This window comes from Anser anser (genome assembly GCF_964211835.1).
Source record: "Anser anser genome assembly, chromosome: Z".
In the NCBI taxonomy this organism is placed as follows: domain Eukaryota; kingdom Metazoa; phylum Chordata; class Aves; order Anseriformes; family Anatidae; genus Anser; species Anser anser.
In genome coordinates this window covers 11,465,564-11,486,889 of record NC_139723.1, presented here as the reverse complement: position 1 = coordinate 11,486,889, position 21,326 = coordinate 11,465,564, and the positions used below count along the sequence as shown (strand labels likewise).

Below are 21,326 nucleotides of genomic sequence, written 5' to 3'. Positions count from 1 at the left end.
AGTGCCTTACCTTCTGATTCTTGCTCATTTGCGAGTTAAATCTGCAGCATTTTGTCTGTTGGCAACCACTTCTGAGTGGTTTCTGCTGTGAGAATGCATCTAACCTCTCTGTCAGTAAACAGTAGGTCAGACCAGCCCTTCCCAAAATGTCTAGGCGCTCTCACTCCCCAAACGAGAATATATTTCCCTCCCTACTGCACAAGCCAGTCCTCAAAGTGAAGAACAGCACTAGCTGCAGGGCTGTGAAAGGCAGAGGGGCTGTCTGTAAAATCAGTGTTCTCGTGGTGGGTTTGTAACAGACCGGTAGGAACTTAGCCCCATTTTTAGCTGTTGTCAAAGGCAGACCTTCGTAAGAGGCCTTAACGTGAAGCTCTCACCTATAATTCCCAACCCTTGAGCAAAGGATGACTACTTTTGAAGACTGTCCTGGACTATCCCTGTCCAGCTGGAACATAAAAGACAGTTGCGTAAGGAATACTGATGAACAAACAGGATCTTACCCAAACAGGATTCCTTAGCTAAAATTACATGTTTCATTTAATCACTTAAAGACTACATGAAGCTGGAGCTAAGCAGTAGTCGTGGGACTAGATGCTACTAGTTAATGTGCTGCCTATGAGCTGTAGTGATGTTTCTGCAAGGCTAACAACCAGGGGAACCTCTGTCCTTACAGGGGAAACACTCTGTGGGTAAAATCTTGTGCTACTACTTCAAACAAACAAATGAAAAACCACAACACCCACTCTTCTATGAAAAGAAGAGCCTTGGATCTTTGGCACTTTCTAATACTGATGTCAGATGTTCCTACGTATTATACAACTTGTCACATGCTGTCAGCTAGCTCTGCTGCGAAACCAGAGCAGAGAGCACATGTGAAGTTTGCTGTGATATTTATGCAAAGTGGAGTAGCTTCTAGCTGTATGGAACAGTTGGTTTATATCAAGTTGTAAGACTTGAAGGTGTGGGAATGTAATAAGTTTTATCTATGAAAACTTTTTTTTTTTTTCTGTTGAGTCAGTTTCAAAGAATTACAGGCTTCCCAAACCCTTGTGTTCCTCTTTCTAAAATGGTCACTTGCAGGTTCTTTTAGCCTTCATCTTCACTACACACTGGATGATGCTCTTGGAGTTGTGAGGGTAGGAATGAGGACCTCTCCAAAGCACCGTGTTTCCATGGGCCCTAAGACTCCATAAGTGAGCTGCATCTAGATGCAGTTAATGAACTCGCTGCAAAGCCTCTGATTACAAGTTTGCCCTCCTGTCTCAAATACGGGAGTCTCCAGAGGGAAAGACTGACTCATACCAGTGGACTGAATTGTTGCCACTTTGCCTGAAGCCTGACTTTTAAGTAGGTCTCCTGATTTGCCTAGCTATTTTGTTTTCAGAGTCTGAGTTGGTTCACTATTGGTTCAAAAATATTTTCTACTTCCTTGTAGAAATAAATTGTGTTGCTCTGTATTAAGGGGAGGTAGAGTAGTAATATGCTTTCATCACAATTTACAATTTAATATTCAAACTTCAAACCTTGAGGGACTGCCCAGGTTTCCTGGAGAAGACTGATCCTTGGAGCTGCTGAAGTAGTCTGAAAATAGCCAGAAAGAAACAGAAATATCACTGTAGCTTGTCCATGGCATCTATAAGAACACTGTACTTTATGGTGAATCTGTTCACTTACCAAAAACGTACTGTTTTTTTCCTTTCCAAAACAGGATCTCAGTCTACCCAATGGCACACCTGTTGACACGTCTAGCCCAGCCTCCTCCTCATCTCTTCTCAACAGACTACAGTTGGATGATGACTTGGATGGGGAAACTAGAGACCTGTTTGTTACTGTCGATGATCCCAAAAAACATGTGTGCACAATGGAGACGTACATCACATACAGAGTTACAACAAAGGTACAAAACAATGTTTTCCTTTCCTACTGCTTTTTTCCCTTAAAGTTTGTTGGCTTGGTTTTTAAGGTATATTCTGGATGTTTATGCTTTTCATTGTTTTGCTTCATCTTAAGGACAAGAACTTGGTGTCTTTCAGTACCTTTTAATTGTGTTGATAGTGTGACTTCTCTTAGCAGAACTGTTTCTACTTCTGTATATGAGACAATTTAAAACTTTTAATGTGTCAGCTTAGATCTTGTCTGTGGTTCTTAAATAGAACTGTTAGTGAACTTGAAAAGCCAGTTTCCTTTAACTTGAAAGATTTTTCATATAAAGTAATCTGAAACTCATTTGGTTTGAGTTACCTCCACTTGAAGGGAATGTGCCTTGTTTATTCACTGTTAATCTTGCATTTAGTGTCTTAGCCGTTCTCTGAAATTCTTTAAGCTCGTTGCTTAAGTGTCCATCACACGTCTTCTGTCAGCCATTTATCTAAATCATAATATCATAATCTTGATCCTCTACTGTAAACTAATCTCCACGCAGTTGTTGATACAGAAGGCTATGTAGCTGCTGTTAAAGCTAGGTAAAAATACCCTAAGAATGCTATTGCTTCTCAAAAAAATAATGTAGTTTTTTTAGCATGTGTTGTAGCTCAATCATTAATGCAATCTAATTACACTAATAGGAAAAGCAATCTGGAAAGTCCACTGCTCTCACAACTGGAATTTTAATTTCTGCTAACTAGACATTCTCATTAATATCAACTTCTTAGTGATGTTGACATCTGTTTGGGGCACTTGTAGTTACCTAAAGTGAGAAGTTTTCACTAGCTTCACTGTGATTATACTTTATCCACTTGTCCAGAAAGATTAACATTACTGTGGCCTACTTAGATTGCACTCTGTACCGGAGAGAATATTTTTCTTTGGGGTAAAGAAACCTTTACAGGCCACAGAAACTTTTTTCAAAATGTCTGCTCAGAAGTTCCACTTTCAGATTGCACAGGGGAAAATGTGGTCTCTTGAAAATAGCAACTACCTCTTACTGCTGGCTTAACTTAGGCCTGCCATTCTTAGTTGCTCTAAGTGTCGTAATCTTGCAAAAAATACCATATCTTAACCATTAGAAAATGCTAAGTAGTATTGCAGGAAACTTGTGTCTGGTGCGACTCAGCCCTTGGCTAAGATCAGAAGGAATGGGAAGTGTAAAACATGAGATGCTGCTTCCCACAGTCTAACAGTTAAATTTGGCTAAAGCTCTTTCTGCCTTAAATTGAGACCTCATTGTTCTGTCAAGATAAAGTATCTCTGCACAGTGACACCCTAATCATGTTCTTCTGCTTGGAAACCTATGTTTCATATGAGTCCCCTTCCTTCTTAAACCAGAACCTAGAAGGTGTGTAAGGTATTTTCTGTAGAGCAGATTTATTACCCAATAATGCCCTTCTCTAAAAACAAAACAAAAAACACCCATGGATTTTGCATATCTACTTACCTGTCTGTTAATAGTTCCTGCATCTCACTGTAGTGCATAAATCCGCTATATCATACCATTACAATACTATTATGAAACTGTGCCAAATTCATCCTCATCAGTCACCATGAACACCTCACCTGTTCGAGTTTATAACTTCTTGTAAACTTCTGGAAAACCTCTAGGGTCAACACCTCTAGTGCTGTCTACTATTGTTTAAAAAAGACTGGTTGGATGTTTAGCAGTATTAATGATCTGACTCATTCTTGCTATACAAACAAGTCTTCTTTGATGACAAGCTAATTGCCCAGGCAGCTATTGTAGTTGAAAGCAGTAATTAAACATGGCAAAAGCTGCATAGGAATAATCCTTAAACAGCGATCAAGATAGATGTTGATGTTTCAACTTCCAGGTTGTAGATCAGAGCTCTGTGGCAAGCCGTGTTCCCGTCTTCTGTTTAAGGCCATGCCTTTCTACCACCTCCTTTGCTTTCCTGTATTAGAGGGGTTTGAGACCTGCTGAAGGGCTGAAAGGGTCTCTGGTGGCTCTGGATGAGGAGGCGAGGATGAGGATGGCTGCTTTTTCTGTTTTTTATGTATCTCTCCACTTAATGCTACTGGAACCCCAAGGATTTGGATAAATTATGCTGAAGTCTTTCCTGCTGTGAAAAGCAGCATCACTAGATGGAAGAGGGAAATGTAATTGCCAGTACTGGAGCACTGTAACATATACTTGTATCTCTGACTGGGAGCCATTGTAGAGAAATAATACAACCCTACTGCGGTCATGTTTTTTATTTCTTTCTCCCCGTCCCCCCCCCCTTTTTTTTTTTTTGAAAGTTCTTCCATCACAACAGCAAAAAAGACAGATCTTGCAGTATGCCACAGACTTTGTATCTATTGATATTTTTGTCAGCAGATAGTGGAGGCTGAGGAAGGGTCCAAAACAACGTCTTGCAGTGAAACTGAGAAAGAAGTGTATAGTTAACTTGGTCCTGCTTGTACCCCTGCTTTCACAGCTTCCTAATAAGAGCCAGAGAGCATTCCTCAGCCTGTCTTCAGGATAAACACTTTCAGAGAAAGTTTTCTATAACAGCAAGATAAGAATCCCCAAAAGAATGGGGACAGCAAGTCAGACTTGGCTCTGCTGACAGTCTTTTGTACCCTGTTTTCTTCTTGATAACAGCAGTTTTCTTGTACGAAGAGACCACTGAAGCCAAGAAGAGCAGATGGATGAAACTTGTGCTGGAACTTTGGCCTTGGCTGTAATGACTGAAGTGTTTCAGATGTTCTTGATGATACCTTTGATTCCTCTAGAGGGATTTTATCTAGAAGATCTTTTTTTCTGAGGAATGAGGGGGAAAATCAATCTTACCTTTATGCTGTGTAGTCATCTCTCCTGACATAAATATAGGAGTGCTTCTAATTCTGCTTTTGTTGCGCTTTATAGGAAGGCAAGGCATTCTTCTGTGCCTTCCGTGGAAGTCTGAACAGCTGTGTGCCATTCCTCAGTGTCATGCAGTTGCCCTGCAGTCTTGAATGGAGAATGTGGTCTTGAATTGTATACTTCTGAATTGACTTGAATTCAGTCAATGCTGAAGTGCAGGTCTTGTTTTCTTTTTCATATCCTTCTGCCCTTGCTTCCAGTGCATGCATTGAGTAGACCTGAGTGCATGAAACAGCTTGATCAGTAGAGAGGAGCAGGTGTAAGTGCTCTTTTTCAAGCAGACTGAAGTATGAGAGGTGTACAAAACTACGAACTACTAAGAATACCAACCTTCCTACCTTCCCCCCTGCCATTTTACTGTTTTTCTCATAGAAGATTTTGCCCCAGTCTTAAATAGTAACATGGGGGAAATACTTAAAATGTTTAGCAAGTAAGAGACTAGAACTAGGGTGGGAAAATAAATACTTGCACATAGTTGTCACAGACTGGCTTTAGGTTTGTCTGCGAACTGTTGTCAAGAAAGAGAAGAAACACCAAGATTTGGTGTCTGCCTTAATACTGCTTCCAACAAGAGGTAAAACTGTCTGTAACCCTTCCTACTTTTCAACAAGACAAACTGAGCCTGGAATATTGCAGTGCTGACTTAGTGGAAGTGTGCTGGAGTCTTCAATAAATCCCTGGAAATGTCATACATTGGCCGAGGTCGAGATCGGCCACATAAATTTCTCATCTTCCTTTAGGAGAGAGACGTGTGTCCTTGCAAAATGAGATTTATGAATCCTACTAGGAAAGCGGGAGGAACACAGCTCTGTCAAAAATGCACACACTTCACTTGCCATCCCTGGACGGTGGCAAGACACTCTTCCATTCTGTGTGCAGTCTGGAAAAAATAACTTCTGCTAAGCTAATGGACAACTTGATCTGAAGTCCAAATTCTTTCAGCATTAGTGAGGTGTGGTTAAAACCTTTGAAGGGCCCTTATGTTGACAGGCCATACAGCAAACACTGAAATGCTGTTGAATATGATGTGTTTTCATCTGGTTCCCTTTGAGAAACAAAGCCTGATATATGGAAAACTTTAGAAATGTAATGGCAACGGGAGCAGTTCTCTAGAGATGAGTGATAACTAACGTTTAACTTGTATAATGGGACTGAACCTGCTCAAATCCTGCCTCCCTGCTTCTAGACTAGGTAGGACCTAATGGTTTTCCTTAACTGTTAGTGGACTACTGGTTAGTAAGGTTCTCTAAGCTAACAGATGGGGTGCTTCACTTTCATTATATTGCAGGGCAAGACACTATAATGTGTAAACATGCCAATTACTCTTACTCACTTGCTGTATGAGCTCTTTTCAGAGGACTTTGCCCAGTCACAAACAGTTCATTTAAAAACAAACAAAAAAAACCACACTCTACTTACTGTGAAATGGTTACCTTTTTATTTTAATTTCAGGTGGTTTTGTGTAAGGCTGAAATACAGGTGCCCTGCTAACAGAGCAAAGCAGTTAGCACCACTGGCTGATGAGGGCTCTCTCCATTTGTATTCCTTGTCTTGCTGTGGCATAACACTGTTCAGTGTCTTATTCCAAACAAGTGAAAATGATTCATATGAAGTGTCAAAAACTTCATTTGTGCTGAGGCACTCTGCCACATTAAATAAGTTGGTGCTGCACTAATGTATAGCTGACTAAAGCACAAATCCACAGTGAATATCTAAGTCTTGGCAGTCTTTCATTTGCAAGTATGTGTGCTCCTTTGATGACCGTTCATTATGTCAGTCCATCTGCTTAATTGTATACCTCTTACCATACCTACCAGGTCAGAACAAGGATGGGCAGAGCTTGGTGTCTTCTCTTCGTTTCTCTATGCCTTCCTTTTCTAGAAAACAAACCATTCCATAGGCAATATCATATTAGTATGCTGTTTATTGTGTATTAAAGCTGCTGTTGTGTTGATAGCCTGCTAAGGCTGCCGGCTCCTCCCCGAAGAGACTGCTGGCATGGACCTGGCACAGGATCCCTCGTGCGGATTAGTGGGTCTGATGTGTAACAACTGAAGAGTTAGAGCCATCCACAGAGCAAATGAAATGATGGATTGCGTCTAAAGGCTACCACTTGGCTCTCTACAAATAGTGCTCTTTGTGGCCATTGCCATCAGTCCAGAAATAACCACAAAATCACAGCTGGAATTTAGCAGACGGTGCACGGTCTAGGAATAGTGAAGAAACCTGGTGCTTTTCGGTGGGATATAATGGTAGAGGCTATCTGCCTTCCAGTCAGGGCTATCACGCTACCAGGATCTTTAGCAGAGCCTCCTGGTTGGGACATAGTTTCATTAGTGCTGCTTGACAATTGCAATATGTGCTGCGTGAGCAGCTGCATAGTCAGCTTTCCAGGCTACAGACTGTTCAAGGACTTGATAAAACAATTGCCAATAGTTTTTCTGCATACCTACCTTCTATCTCAGACTTGTAATGGCAAATGTAACTCCTTGCCTTAAAGAATGAAAACTTTAATGATTTAACTTAGGGTACTGATATCTGAAATGTAGCAGGCACGAACTTAATGTAAACAAGCTGTTTTCTTCCTCTCAAAAATCAACAAAAATCGTTCTTTGGCAGACATAGCAATGGCTTATGTTCTAATCTTATAGCCTTGAAGGAGTATAACAAGCCTGTAGTTTCCAGAATACAGAACACTGGTGAAACATTCCTCACCCACAGTGAGGAATAAACAAGTCATAAAATGTCTTTGCTTTTAATTCTTGATTGCTAAGTCCTGTCCTTGGAATAAAGATCATACATTCTCATCACATGGTAACTGCCAAGAGATTAACATAATGCACAGTGCTCTCTTCTTCCCAGATCACTCCTGTAAAATTTACTTGACTAGAAAATGTAATGAAGTACCAATAAAGTTTAAGAATATATCAGCTCCAAGTAGACATTTTTTTTACTGCTCTTTCCCTCTGCTCGAAAGGCCAAAGGATGTTTTCTTTCATGCCACTTGCAAACTGCATTTTGGGGTGGAGTCCTAGTGCAAAGCTTGTCTGTCCTTATCCTTGCCAGTGGTGACATTTACTCCTAAAGTCTGAGGTGAGAGGTTTCAGTGTACACTAAGCTTCTCCTGTTCTTGTTTTCCAGACCACACGAGCTGAGTTTGATTTGCCAGAGTATTCTGTGCGTCGGCGGTACCAAGACTTCGACTGGTTGAGAAACAAGCTGGAAGAGTCTCAGCCAACGCATCTCATTCCCGTAGGTAGTAAGCAAGAATCTGCCACTAAGGACAATTGTGTATTTGTCTTTAAATGGTGTAATGTCTCTTCGGCTTTAAATACAATACTTAATTCAGTCTTCTGCTAATAGAGTGGGAAAAGCTGCCCATTTTTAACTGATTACAAAGCTTAGACATTTTTCTTAGGTGAGACACCTGAGAGGTGAGCTCTGGCAGCCTCCCACAGGGGAATACATTTGGTAACAAGTCTTGTCCTGGCGTAAGTAGAATGTGCTTGACTTGCTTGCACAATTATTACATCTACATTTCTGAGTATATGAGGCTTACAAAAAAAGCCACACAGGTGTTTCAAGTGCTAGTTATAGTATTCAAGATGGCCTTTTGAGCTGGTTTTAAAGGGTGTATTTCAAGATCACTTGTGTTATCATTTAAGAGCACAGACTTAAAAATCTTAGCCTGTAGCTTGACAGCTATTGCATACATTCAATAGGCAGAGGAATAGCTAAACTACTGCACCCTTTCTTTCTCAGAAGCTGGCAGTCTGGCCACCTTTTGTCATGTGAAGAGGTTACTTATCTTCAGCAGGCTGTATTTCATGCTGTAGAAAATGTGAAGAAGTAGGAAGACTGTGATATCACCACCATCAGGTCTTTTGAACAAGGAAATCCAAAAAGGTCTGTAGTAGGTAAACTGTGGAGAGATAGGAACACTGCCAGCATACACCTTTACTTGCCCATTTGGTATGGTGGCGTTTTTTTTTTGCTCTCCCTCCCTCAAAAAGGACTAGACTGTGTGAGAAGTATTCAGTTAGGCTGTTCCAGGACAGAGAACTATTTAAGTTCTTAATTTCTCTGGGACATGCCTCTGAGTGGAACAGTGGTTCAGTCTCTCAAAGATAAGAAATACTTCACAAAATTATGTGACACCACTGAAACAAAAAGCTTAATGAAGGGTGGGGAGAAGACAGGAAAAAGAGTGAGCTTGTCCAGGGTAATGTCAGTTGCCAAAGCTGTTTGTCCTTTCTCCCTCCTTGTTCTTTGAGTAGCTGGAGCTGTCCAGGTTAAGCTTCTGCAAATTTCTGAGCTGACTTGCGAGCTGCCAGCCCTGCCTGAAGGTAGCATGGCAGTCAGCTGATAGATAGTCTAGCAGCAGAAGGTGATTCACACCAAGGGAATCAAACAGCTTTGTGACCTGGAATTCGATGCACGCTAGACTGCACGTTTGGTAAAAATGTCACAAGTTGCTCTAATACTGGCTACAAAACCTGCTGCAGAACAAGGCAATCTCTTAAGCCGCCTCTTGTGGAATATGTGGGAGTTGAAGGTCGCGCTGCCTTTTTGATCTGCCTGTGCACAAATGCACTCTAATAACAGTTATGGAATTGCCTATTAATCTCCTCTCTACAGTGGTGAGATGGGGAGACTGATGAATGCTTTATGTATTTATTGCCTAAAAGTAGATGGAGTACAGAGGCTAATGGTAATTTCAGGTGCACGGTGACTAGTGTGTTCTGAAAGGAAGTTTCAAGCCATTCTAAGAGCATCTCTGTAACTGGAGATACTGCAATCCTTGGAGGCCTTCTGGCAAACAGAATACTGAAACAGGGCTGTCGTCAGTATCTTGGTACAGTAACTGCATAAATTTTTTTCTGTAAAGAATGATGTGTCTTCCCAGTGTAGAAAGCCATGATAGTCTATATTTAAACAGCAGCCCAATCAAAACTGAATATGGATTTTTTTTTTATCCCTTTGGTTACTATAATCTGAGATTTATTCTAATCTGTTCTTTCAAAGCAACAGTAAAAACAAACAGACAACAAAGCCCCACCCAACAACAATTAAAAAAAAAAAACACCATCTCAGATTCATCTCTAGAAAGGTAAGCCTAATATGTCCAAAGATCTTTTGTTTGGATACTCAAAGCCTTTTCTGACTGCATTGAACTCTGCTGCTCACATCAGAGCAGGGAAATGTGGGCTATTAAGCTGGAAGACCATAAAGCAGATAAGTAACACACAGTGAAAGAGGATACCAGTTGCTAGCTGTATGTACTGTTTGGGATGTACCTCCAAAGACCTATAAATTAAAGGACAAGAACTACTGCTTGTTACAAGTGCTTACTGTAGTTTCTTGCCTCGTGTCTTTCTCCCCTTACTGGATGCCAGAAGACAGACAAGCTCTGTTCTCTGTCGCTGCTCTGAATTGCAGGTAGTCCCGTGGCATACTGATCTACTGAAAAAGGTTGGAGTCATGCTGAAAGTAGGACTTTGCTGTTATATTTAACATGTACCTACAACTATGCTTGTTACTTACCTTTGTAGTAGAGCAAGTGACAGTTGCTTTAAAGCCTTGTGCTTTCGGAGTGTGTTTAACGAGGCTTAAATCTAGGCTTTTTGAGTGGGGAATTACTTAATGCTTCTCTGCTGTCTGAGGCACGGACATCAATTTCTAAGATGAGATTAAGTGCTGTAAAAGAAGCAACCTGAATTATAAACAGTATTGAAAACAAGAAATGCAGGCTCCTCTGTGGGACAGAGGTCTTCTAGGAAGCTTTCAAACTCTCCTGTTTTTGGTTTGCTGGGTCTTGCCAAGGGCTAATTGCCCTGTTGGCAAGGCTGTATTGCAAAAGTTTTTCAAAAGTTTGAAGTACATGACTTGATTTACTGGGAACACTGCTAGGTATAATTTAATGTGGATCCTAAACACGTAATGTTTATATAAGGCCACCTGCCTGCAGAAGGGAAGCCCGTAAGAACTAACTGGCTGAATACAGCCAGCTAAAATTATGATAATTGGCTGAAGTATTTAACAAAAGTTCTTTGGGTCTCAAATGCTCAAACTTTAGTGGTTATTCCAGGCCAACTTGGATGTGTTTGGCTGAACAGGGGGTCTTTAAAACTAGGTGTCTATCTTGTGCTTTTCCTCCTGTACATAGTTCTGTGACAGTGACTTCATAAAACACAGAGATCCAGGTAAAGCTTACAAAGCAAGGGAAAATAATTCTTCCTGCCTAATGAGTACTGCACTAAGCATTATTCTTCTGAAGTCCAATTAGAGTATACCTTACACTGATTCAGCTAGAGTGATTGATCTGAACGTTAAGCATAAGATAAGCCTTAAATTTAAAGAACAAATTAGAGTGGCCAAAATCACTACATATAGTAGCTATTTTACAGTTATGCTTGCTGTTTTTTTTTTGTTTGTTTGTTCTGTTAGTTTTGGAGGTGCAATCTTCATGTATATCCAGCATCAGCTAGGGAATGGTACAGAAGGCACTTGCATAAACATTTTTTATTTTTTTTTCTTTGAATTACTTTTTGTTATGGATTTTGGGTGACAAAGACCATTTCCAGAAGAGAGCTGTGACCCATGAATTTGGTGAATAAGGCTACCATTGCCAACCTAAGAGTAAGCAAATCATCTGTCTGGGTAAACTTTCAGAAGAATAAAATGCAAAGCGCAGTTTTAAAACTGACATTAATCTTAGTCTATGTTGTCCCGAGTGAACAAAAGCAAATCAAAAGTGGTAGAGCTGAGACTAATCATGCTGAAGCTTAGAGAGTTAGCTTCCATCAGAGGAAGTACTTTACAGTCTGGAGACTAAGTGTAACAGGAGAGGACGGACAGCTAAATACAGCAGAGCTGATAGTCCTGGAGGCTGCCTGGGGCTTACATATTACATTGAAATGCAGAGATGAACTGGTGAAGGTGAAATAGGAGTAAGATGAAAGAGTAGATGTGCTGGCAGACCTTTGTCACTTACACAGGTATTCTCAGGAAAGCTGACTCTGATAGATGACCAAGTGTGCAATTTAGCAAGTACTTCTGGAGGGCTCTGGGCTGGACTGCTCGAGCATTTGCCACATCAAAACGGTTTGTCTTCCTTTGGTCAATCTGGTGCTATCACTAAAACTGGAAGCTCCAAGACTCCTGAACTCCACAGAAGAGTCCTGTCAAGGAGCTCTAAACACTTCAGAACAGGGGGAAGGAGAAGGTGGAATTGTTAGGTTTTCCAAGTTTCCTTGGACTGAACAGCTTTGCTTGAATGTCAGCTGTGTGCGTACACACGTGTGTGGGTATGTGTGTGTATATATACACACATATATACGTATATATGTGCCTGGATGTTACTGTAGTGAAAAGTGTGTAGCTCAGTTGGCATCTCCTTTACAGCTGGAGCTTCAACGCGGGTAGCAGTAGGGGAAAAACACCTTAGACTGTACTGAAAGTACTTAATGTACTTTTCTGGGCTTAACTTGTCCAGCTCTCAGCTGAAGCTATACTGCAGAATATTTAGGCTAGATCTACTAAAAGATAATTCAGAGCAGGGTTTGCATCAATTCTGATGTTTGGTTCCTCTTAACAAACGTAAAATTTCACTTCCTGTTAAGAGTGGAGTTTGACTGCTTAGTATGTTTCCAAACAGAAGTGTTTTTTTTGTCTTTTGAATCTTGTTCCTTTTGCTTCTTTCTCTCAGCCACTTCCTGAGAAATTTGTGGTGAAGGGTGTCGTTGATCGCTTTTCTGAAGAGTTCGTGGAGACAAGGAGGAAAGCGTTAGACAAATTCTTGAAGAGAATAACCGATCATCCGGTGCTTTCTTTTAATGAGCACTTCAATGTGTTTCTCACTGCCAAGGTAAGGTAGTAACTTCAAACCCAATCACTGACATGGACAGCAGAACAGGCACATTTGCAGTCTCTTTTGAAATGAAAGTAAAAAGGCATTTATAAAACTACATGTGCAGGTCAGAACTTTCCCTAAAATACCAGCGTTATTGGGGGACCCTTAATGTTGCCTATGTGTGACAAGTATCAGCTTTCCTTTTCTTGAAGACAAACAGCCTGGAGATTGACGAATTCAGTTCTCTAGTGCTTGTTCTGCATCCATGTATAAATGCTCCAAGAGGAGTATATTCTAAATTATACTTTTCTGATGCAAGAGGCTTTGAGAATTTAGCAGATTGTAGACTGTGCAAAATCCTCTTTTGGGGGAGGAGGGAAGTAGGGAAGGAAGAAAGATCTCTTGCACAGAAGCTTGCAAATTTCTTGACCTCTTTTTTTCCTCCTTGTCTGTACCTTCTGTGCTGTTTGCACTTCTTGCTTCCAAAGTTAAGAGTGAAGATTTCGTTCTTGTTTGTCCTTGGTCAACAGTTTCCAGGAACTGTGTAATTTTCTTTGGCTGTCTTTTGAACTGCATTTTAAATAAGACCAGGGTGACTTGCAGTCGTGCTTGGATTTGACCTGATAAGTGAGGAGAGCTGTGAAAGCACATCTCTCCAATGTTACATTACACTGGCTTGTTCAATTTGACACTTAATTTGAGCTCACTTCAGGCTACTGCTCTGCTTGGTAGTAATGTGAGACTCAATCTCAAGTTCCCATTTTCTTTTCCTCCATTTATGGTGAATTTTACCACTGAAGCAAGTCCAAGATGCAGACCTTGCCTTGATGATGAAGTATCAGATAGATTTGTTCTGCTTTTCAGCTGTCATGATGCAACTTTCTTAGCTGTTTAGTTTTCTTCCATCACCCTTCTACCCCTGTAAAATGAATGATAAAAGCTTTATCCTTAGCCCTGGGCAGTGTTTGCATTAAAAATGAGGAGTGTCTAGGGAGGCTGAGGGGAAAAAAAAGACGTGTACTCTCCTGGCTGTCTTTAGTGTTGGTACATTCTTTATTGTAACAATGAGAAATCAGTTCAGCCTATTAGGACTTCAGAATTTAGTTATTGCAGAAAGTCACAAGACCACCTCCTGGCTGAAAAAGGAAAACGCCCTTTCTTTGAGTTCCCTGTTTGGACTAGTAAGATGCCAGAGTGCTTGAGAGAATGAGCGAATAATTTTGAGTTAAAGGATCTTTTTCTGATGCCTACTTACAGATAATGTGTAGAACAGACAGAAGGCAAAAGTCAAGGAACCACTCCATTTTAATGCAAACATAATTCAAAATGATTGATTGTACCTCCTAAGATGTCAGGTTCTCTTAACCAGACTTAGGGTTATATAAGTACTTGAAAAGAACAGCATATTGCATGTGTTGAAGCTGGCATTTGTATTTTTTTTAAAGAACACTTAAGCCTTAAGTCTGGTCTATGTTTCCTTATATTGATTCTTGACCTCTACGGGTCTGCTTGACTTGAAAAATCTCTTCCTCACGCTGTTTATAGCTCTTAGGCTTGTGTTGAGATGTTGAATAGTGACCCCTGCTGGAAAGAGTAAAATGCAAAATAGATAGCATTTGGACTAACTAAAAACATTTTTTCTGACATGCTGTCAAGGTGAAATCCCCTGAAGATTGCTGATAAACAAGCATGTTAACATAGGTTTCCTGAATGTTGATTTATGCAAATGTGTGAAGTGTTAGCAAGGAAGCTTAAGCTGTCTGTGCGGGCAATATGGCTATATCTAAGATTGTGTGAGCTGCAGGGTCTTGTTGAAAAGCTGTACTAGTCTCCTTATGCTGTGCTTTTTCTGTGTACTGTCTTCCCTTACCTCCTGTCTGACCACACAGCTAGCGTGAGGAGGCTGCTGAGCAAATAGACAGGCAGTTTGTAGCTCTGTACGAGGCTATCAGAACCAACTGATACAAGTGCATAGTACTGGTATTGTAGGATGTGACTTAAAAGTATGTCATTGTGGTGGTTTCACAGCACTGGACAGCTAAGCTCCACCATGCCACTTTCTCATTCCCCCTCCATAACAGAACAGAGAGAGAAAATATGATGAAAAAATCTCTTGACTTGAGATAAGGACAGGGAGATCACTCACCAATTACCATCATGGGCAGAACAGACTCAGCATAGGGGAGACAAATATAATTTATTGCCTATTAATAACAGACTAGAGCAGTGAGAACTAAAAGCAAAGTAAACACACATTCTCCCCATCCACATTCTTCTACCTCCTCCCTCTGAGCAGTGCAGGGGAATAGGGGCTGCAGTCAGTCCCTAGCACTTCATCTCCGCCGCTCCTTCACGGTCACTCTCTGCCCCTGCTCCCCGTGGGGTCCCTCCCACGGGATGCCGTCCTTCCCGAACTGAGCCTGCGGGGCTGCCCACAGGCAGCAGCTCTTCAGGAACTGCTCCCACACGGCTCCGTACCACGGGGTCCATCCATCCCCCAGGAGCAAACTGCTCCAGCACGGGTCCCCCACGGGCGGCAGCTCCCCCCAGACCCCCTGCTCCTGCGTGGGCTCCTCTCCACGGGCTGCAGCTCCGGCCCGGGGCCTGCTCCTGCGGGGGCTCTCCATGGGCCGCAGCCTCCTCCAGGCCACATCCACCTGCTCCACCGGGGGCTCCTCCACGGGCTGCAGCGTGGAGATCTGCTCCGTGTGGGACCCATGGGTGCAGGGGGACAGCCTGCTCCACCAGGGGCCTCTCCACAGGCCGCAGGGGAACTGCTGCTGCGTGCCTGGAGCACCTCCTGCCCTCCTTCTCTTCCACTGAGCTTGTCTGCAAGGCTGTTTCTCTTGCATTTTAGCACTGCTCTCTCCCAGCTGCTGCTCTGCAGCAGTTTTTTTCCCTTTCTTAAACATGCTCTCACAGAGGTGGAGTCATTGATTCAGCTTTTGCCAGTGATGGGTCATTTTTGGAGCTGGCTGGAACTGGCTCTTGCCTAACATGGGGCAGCTTCTGGATATCTCTCAGAGGCCACCCCTGCAGCCCCCCTGCTACCAAAATCTTGCCATGTAAACTCAATGCAGTCACTTCTAGCATGAGTGAATGAATGGCAGGAACAGTCTTGGTGAAAACAGATCTGCTTACATCACTATTTCCAATGCCAATACAGGAACATGAGAAAGTCAGTCCAAACAGAAGGGTGGGCCACTTACTGCTCATTTGTAGTATACTTCATACCGTTCTCCTGGATGGCTTACCTCTCTCTAGAGGTAGTCTTTTTAGTGCTTGGCTGTATAACTTGTACAAAGTTGTACGTCCAAGGCTACATGCCACATGTCAAGACTACATGCCTCTTGCCTTCACAATATTTGGTCTTGACTGGGAAGTATCCTTTACTGGGTTAATCTTCCAACATGCAAGTGAAGTATTTCTAAACTGTTTTTTTCTAACTTTCCAGGATCTTAATGCATACAAAAAGCAAGGAATGGCATTGCTGTCAAAGATGGGGGAGTCAGTCAAATATGTCACAGGAGGCTACAAATTAAGAAGTCGTCCACTGGAGTTTGCAGCCATTGGAGAGTATCTAGACACATTCTCTCTAAAACTTGGTACCATTGACAGAATAGCACAACGGATTATCAAGGAACAATTGGGTAAGGAGATAAGGTCTTCCGTTGTAATACTTCAGTCTGAGTGCTCTCTATCTTACTCTGGTTGATAACACAACCAACACAACCTGCATCAATGATTCTGGCATGTAATGAGCCACATGCAGAGTAAAATCTAATGTCTCACCTTTGTTATACTAACCTATTTTCTCACAGGCAGAGTTATTTCTGGGAGGAGTTATGGGAAGAAGAAAACCTGTAGATTTTAGCTGGAAGAGTGCGCATGGCATTATGGGTAGAGGAGGATAGCCTTCGTGGACCTGTCTTCACAAAACAAAGTTTTACATGTATAAAAGATGACTGACTACTGCACAGATGAAAATGTCTTTATGTATGGAATATTGTAGGAGCAGTCATTTAAGCTGGTGGTAGTTTGAACTTGCCATCTCCATGCAGCTGTGGAGCCCTGGCTATTAAGATGTTAATGCAACACTAGACTTGACTTAGAAGAGTTCATGTTTGCTGAGCTTGGTCATAGATTCTCCTTTCTGGCATGAGTGTTTGCAGACCCTTTTGTCTAGCTCTTTCTATGTTTATCTTCTTTTCCCTTTGTCTCTTGCAGAATACTTGGTGGAACTACGAGAATATGGACCTGTTTATTCAACGTGGGGTGGGCTGGAGGTTGAATTATCAGAGCCACTGGAAGGAGTATCTGCCTGCATTGGGAACTGCTGCACAGCTCTTGAAGAACTCAGTGAAGACATGACAGAAGACTTCCTGCCTGTGCTTAGGGAATATATACTGTACTCGGAGTCAATGAAGGTAAAGGGAGCATGTTGGCAGAAGACACTGTTACTATATTTGCATGGAGTGATGTGTCAGTGAGTTCATTCTCTAAGAGTGAGAAGGCTTGGTGGTGGAAAAAGAGAGAAGTAAATAATTGAAATAGGACGATGTTTTCATGATTAAGTCAAAACTAGGTATGTTTAGTAGCAGGGTACTGCATAGGTAGCAGTATCTGCTCTGCTATTCAGTCAGCTTAAGGTCAGTAAAGCTAGGGTGTGCATAAAATGTTGAAAAGCTGCTCCTTTATTTGAGTAGTAGGTGATTTTCTGTAGGAGACATCCTATAGCTGCCTAGAATCTTCCCTTTGAATTGTAGGAAAGTCAGGTGTGGGTCATATCTTCACTGCTGGATCAATGCCTGAATCAACCTGCAGAGAAGGTGGCACTCACAGCTTCTGTTGCTTGTATGCAGCAGTGTTGGATGGCTTCTTTTAGAACAAGGTGTCCAAATGACAAACAGTGCTTCCCCTTTCATCCCTGTACACTAGGCAAGATGTGTCTGTCCAGCTGCTAAGATCTGTTTACCAAGTAATTGTTTAAAGATATTACTCTGTGACTGTTAATCTAAGAACTTGATATCTTACTACTTATGCATAAATAATAAAAGCTACTTCAGTACAATTTTTATTCCCTTGATATTAAGATGCATTGGCTGTAAATCTCGTCACATAGGAAAAAATTACTGAGTTATTTGTACTGGAAAGTGAAAATGAGAACTCCATTTCTGGTTTTTAGAGTGTTTCACTGCACGCCCATGGTACAGTATATATTAGCAGCCCCTGTACAAAGTACTAGCAGACAAATTTCTTTCTGAGGACTTTCCTCTTGGAACAACCATTACAAGGGCATGGTAGATACTCTTTTAGAGCTATGTAATAGCTTGTTGGAAACCTACAATCTGAACATGGTAGTCCTTCTTGATCTTAATTTTAGTCCTCCTACACTTCTCAGACAAAGAACATTTATTTTACAGATTTCTCTTCCCAGTTTCAGATGGCTGGTTGCAAGACTTCTGTCTTACCTGGCTGAAGCAAGATATTCTTGTGTGAGGCTTTGTACTAATTGTCTGAAGCTACTGTTTGCCTTCACGGTATTCGTGGTATTTCATAGTATTCAACCCCAGCATAAACTTGGTGCATTTATTTTCCAGTACCATTAACACTGAAGTATTGCTGGAACATTTGGAGATGGAGCTAGAAGCTTTGACATGGGGTGTTCAAATCCGTTTTGTAGGAAGTGGCACGTGTGTGTGTGTACTTAAACAGGACATGAGGTTAGCAGCTAAAACTTTTACCCCAGAACTTCTGGCTTTTCACGATACAAATGCCATGACCTACGGAAAATGGCATTTGAAGTGGCAAACTAATTTATAGGAGGTGTTTTACACAAAGGTAGGGGGAGGAAAAAAGCTTTTAGAATGAGGCTCTGTCAGATGATAGCAAAGACACTAAATGCAGTCTCCAAGCTAATAGTCTAGCTGCATTTTTTTTTTGTCTTTTTGCTGCGAGTCTTTAATGCTGCTCTCCCTGTGGTAAGTGTTCTTTAACTGCCTGAAGTACCACTTTAGTTGAAGAAACCTGTGCTTTGTAGCTTAAATGCTAGGCTGTTGACTTGACTTTCAAGTGCCCTAAAGGATTTTGCTCTTCCTGTCAGTTGTTCTCTGGTAACTGGCTGAACATGCTCATTGTGTTGGTGCTTAGGAACCAGTTGGATCTAGAAGCCTCATTCGCAAAATAGCAGTTAATAACAAACAAGGGTTATGCTGCTGAGTGTGAAGCTTGGTCACATCATTAGCTTTATCACACCTGAAAATCAGGAATAAAAACCGCTATTAGCTAAAGCAGACTGTTCTTCTTTTCCACCCCTTCCGAATGCCAAGCCTGAAATTTGTCATGTCATACTGAGTACAGATTTTTTTATGCTAAAACACACAAATCTGTTACTATTGATGCAGTAAGCAGCTTACAGCGCTGTCGTGCCAGACTTAGGAAACCAAAGAAGTAACTAAAAAGGAGGTTTCTTGCTCCCCAAAAGAGCGCAAGAGGCTTGCTACCGAAAGAGCTGTCCTCTTCACTAGCAGTACATTCCTGTTCATCAGTTGCTTTGAAGTCTGCTAGTGAAATTAAAATCTACCTGGATCTTTCAGAGCACAGCTTTTGGATAGGGTACATGAGGGAAGGTGTCTTTAGGTCCTAGGAATTCAGTGCAACCTTGATAGCTTTTTCTGTTGCAAGTTGTACCCCAGCTATAGGTAAGGGAATTTGATTTGTGGAGCAGTCTGTAGCCGGGTGAATGCCCCTCAGAGTAAGAGCTGCCAGGATTATTTTCACTTCTTTTAGTGATGACTGATTCCTTTAGTGTCTTAAGGAGCAGTGTTTTGCCTGGTGGGGCCAGCCTGAGGGAACTGCACATTCATAGTGAAAGCCCAGTAATTCTGGTTGAAATAAACGTTAGCTCTTTCCAGGGAAGCCACATCTCTTGGTTCTGACTGGATTTTTTTGAAAGATTTGCAGAAGTGGGTGGAGGCTGGGATTGTGGGCTTGAGTTAAAATATATGCTGGTAGTGGCTGGGAGAGCTTTTCTAAAACACAGGCCACGCATGAGATGGCCAGACAGTGTCTGGAATCCTGGTGCAGATGAAGCCTTAATCAGCAAATGTGCAATGCTTCAGTTTTTGTAGTGTGCTGTTGTTCCATGGGAGGCACATGCAAAGGACAAATTCTGTTCTAAATAATGTAGTGCTGGTATTAAAATCTTGTATGCTTAATACTGCGAGAAAGGCCTATCAAATGATGAGGTTTCCAGCTGTGTGCTTGGATGCTGCTTTAAAAATGCATTAGAAGTAAGCATCACATGAATAGCTAACAGCCTCTTTAGAGGCATGCAGTAAATAAGGATCCTTTTATGAGCTCTAATTGTAGTAAGAAGCTATGTGCAGTGCAAATGGCATGGCTTTGCAGCCTGAGAAAGGAGGCTGCTGGCAAACTCCTGAAGCTCCTTCAGTGATAGAGGCCAAGGTGGAATGTTTTAATGAAATACAAAATGGAGAAGGACCTACCTCACTGAAAGCAGGCTAAGTCTCACCTTTTGAATAGGAACCAGCGGTTTTATTCCTTTCAGAACTAAATGAATCCTAGAATCATTTAGGTTGGAAAATACCTCTAACATCATCAGATCCAACCATTAACCTAGCATTGCCAAGTCTACCACTAAACCATGTCCCTAAGCACCACATCTACATGTCTTCTGAATACCTCCAGGGACGGTGACTCGACTACTTCCCTGGGCAGCCTGTTCCGATGCCTCGCAACCCTTTTAGTGGAGAAGTGTTTCCTAATTTCCAACCTAAACCTCCCCTGGTTGCAACTTGAGGCCACTTCCTCTTGTCTTATTGCTCGTAGCGTGGGAGATGAGACCGACCCCTACCTTGCTACATCCTCCTTTGGGGTGCATTGTGTCCCCTGAGACTCCTCTGCTGTAGGCTAAAAAATCCCGGTGCTGTCAGCTGCTCCCCATAGGACTTGTTCTCTAGACCCTTCACCAGCTTTGTAGCCCTTCTCTGGACATGTTTCAGGGCCTCGATGGCCTTCTTGTAGTGAGAGGCCCAAAGCTGAGCACAGCACTCAAGGTGCGGCCTCACCAGAACCACATACAGAGGGACAACCACTTCCTGAGTCTTGCAGGCCACACGATTTCTGGTACAAGCCAGGATGCTGCTGGCCTTCTTGGCCACGTGAGCACACTGCTGAAGTGTGTGGTGTGTGGCTTTTTGTCAGGTGGTGTTTTGTCCCATTTTTTTTTTGTTTCCTTCTCTATGAGGCCTTAACTAGCAGAAGTGTTGCAAAGACAGTGGTAGATCTGAGGATACTTAGTACAGAGCTTTTCTAAGAAGCAGCTGAAGCATTAACACATTCATCTACAGCTGAGAAGAGATGCTTGGAGGTGCCTGAGGAAATGCATCCTCTCACATATGGGACGAATAAAAGGGAGAGCAATATTTTTCTCACCGCCTTCAGGTCAACCATTAATAGATAGTTAAAACAGTATGCAGAAGCATGTTGCTGATGGTCCGTAGTGGATGACTTAGGCACTTAAGGAGAAATAATACACCCGCCCTTTGAATCTAGTCTGCTGATACCTGTTAATCATTGGCTAGTATGGGTTTAGATCCTGCTTACTGTATGAACTCCATGCTTATGGAGGCTAAATGCAATTGCTGGAGACAG

The 21,326-nt window shown here is 42.0% G+C and overlaps 1 protein-coding gene across 2 annotated transcripts in view; it reads left to right on the top strand.

Moving 5' to 3' along the window:
• SNX30 (sorting nexin family member 30) overlaps positions 1–21,326 on the top strand; it is a 53,213-nt gene that overhangs the window by 17,813 nt on the left and 14,074 nt on the right. The window contains exons 2-6 of one of the 2 annotated variants that reach the window (XM_083818102.1): positions 1,709–1,897; positions 7,940–8,050; positions 12,507–12,665; positions 16,105–16,300; positions 16,878–17,077. In XM_083818102.1, coding sequence (XP_083674228.1) covers positions 1,709–1,897; positions 7,940–8,050; positions 12,507–12,665; positions 16,105–16,300; positions 16,878–17,077 — 855 coding nt within the window. The remainder of the gene's footprint in view (positions 1–1,708; positions 1,898–7,939; positions 8,051–12,506; positions 12,666–16,104; positions 16,301–16,877; positions 17,078–21,326) is intronic. The other variant, XM_083818103.1, reaches the window with a different exon arrangement.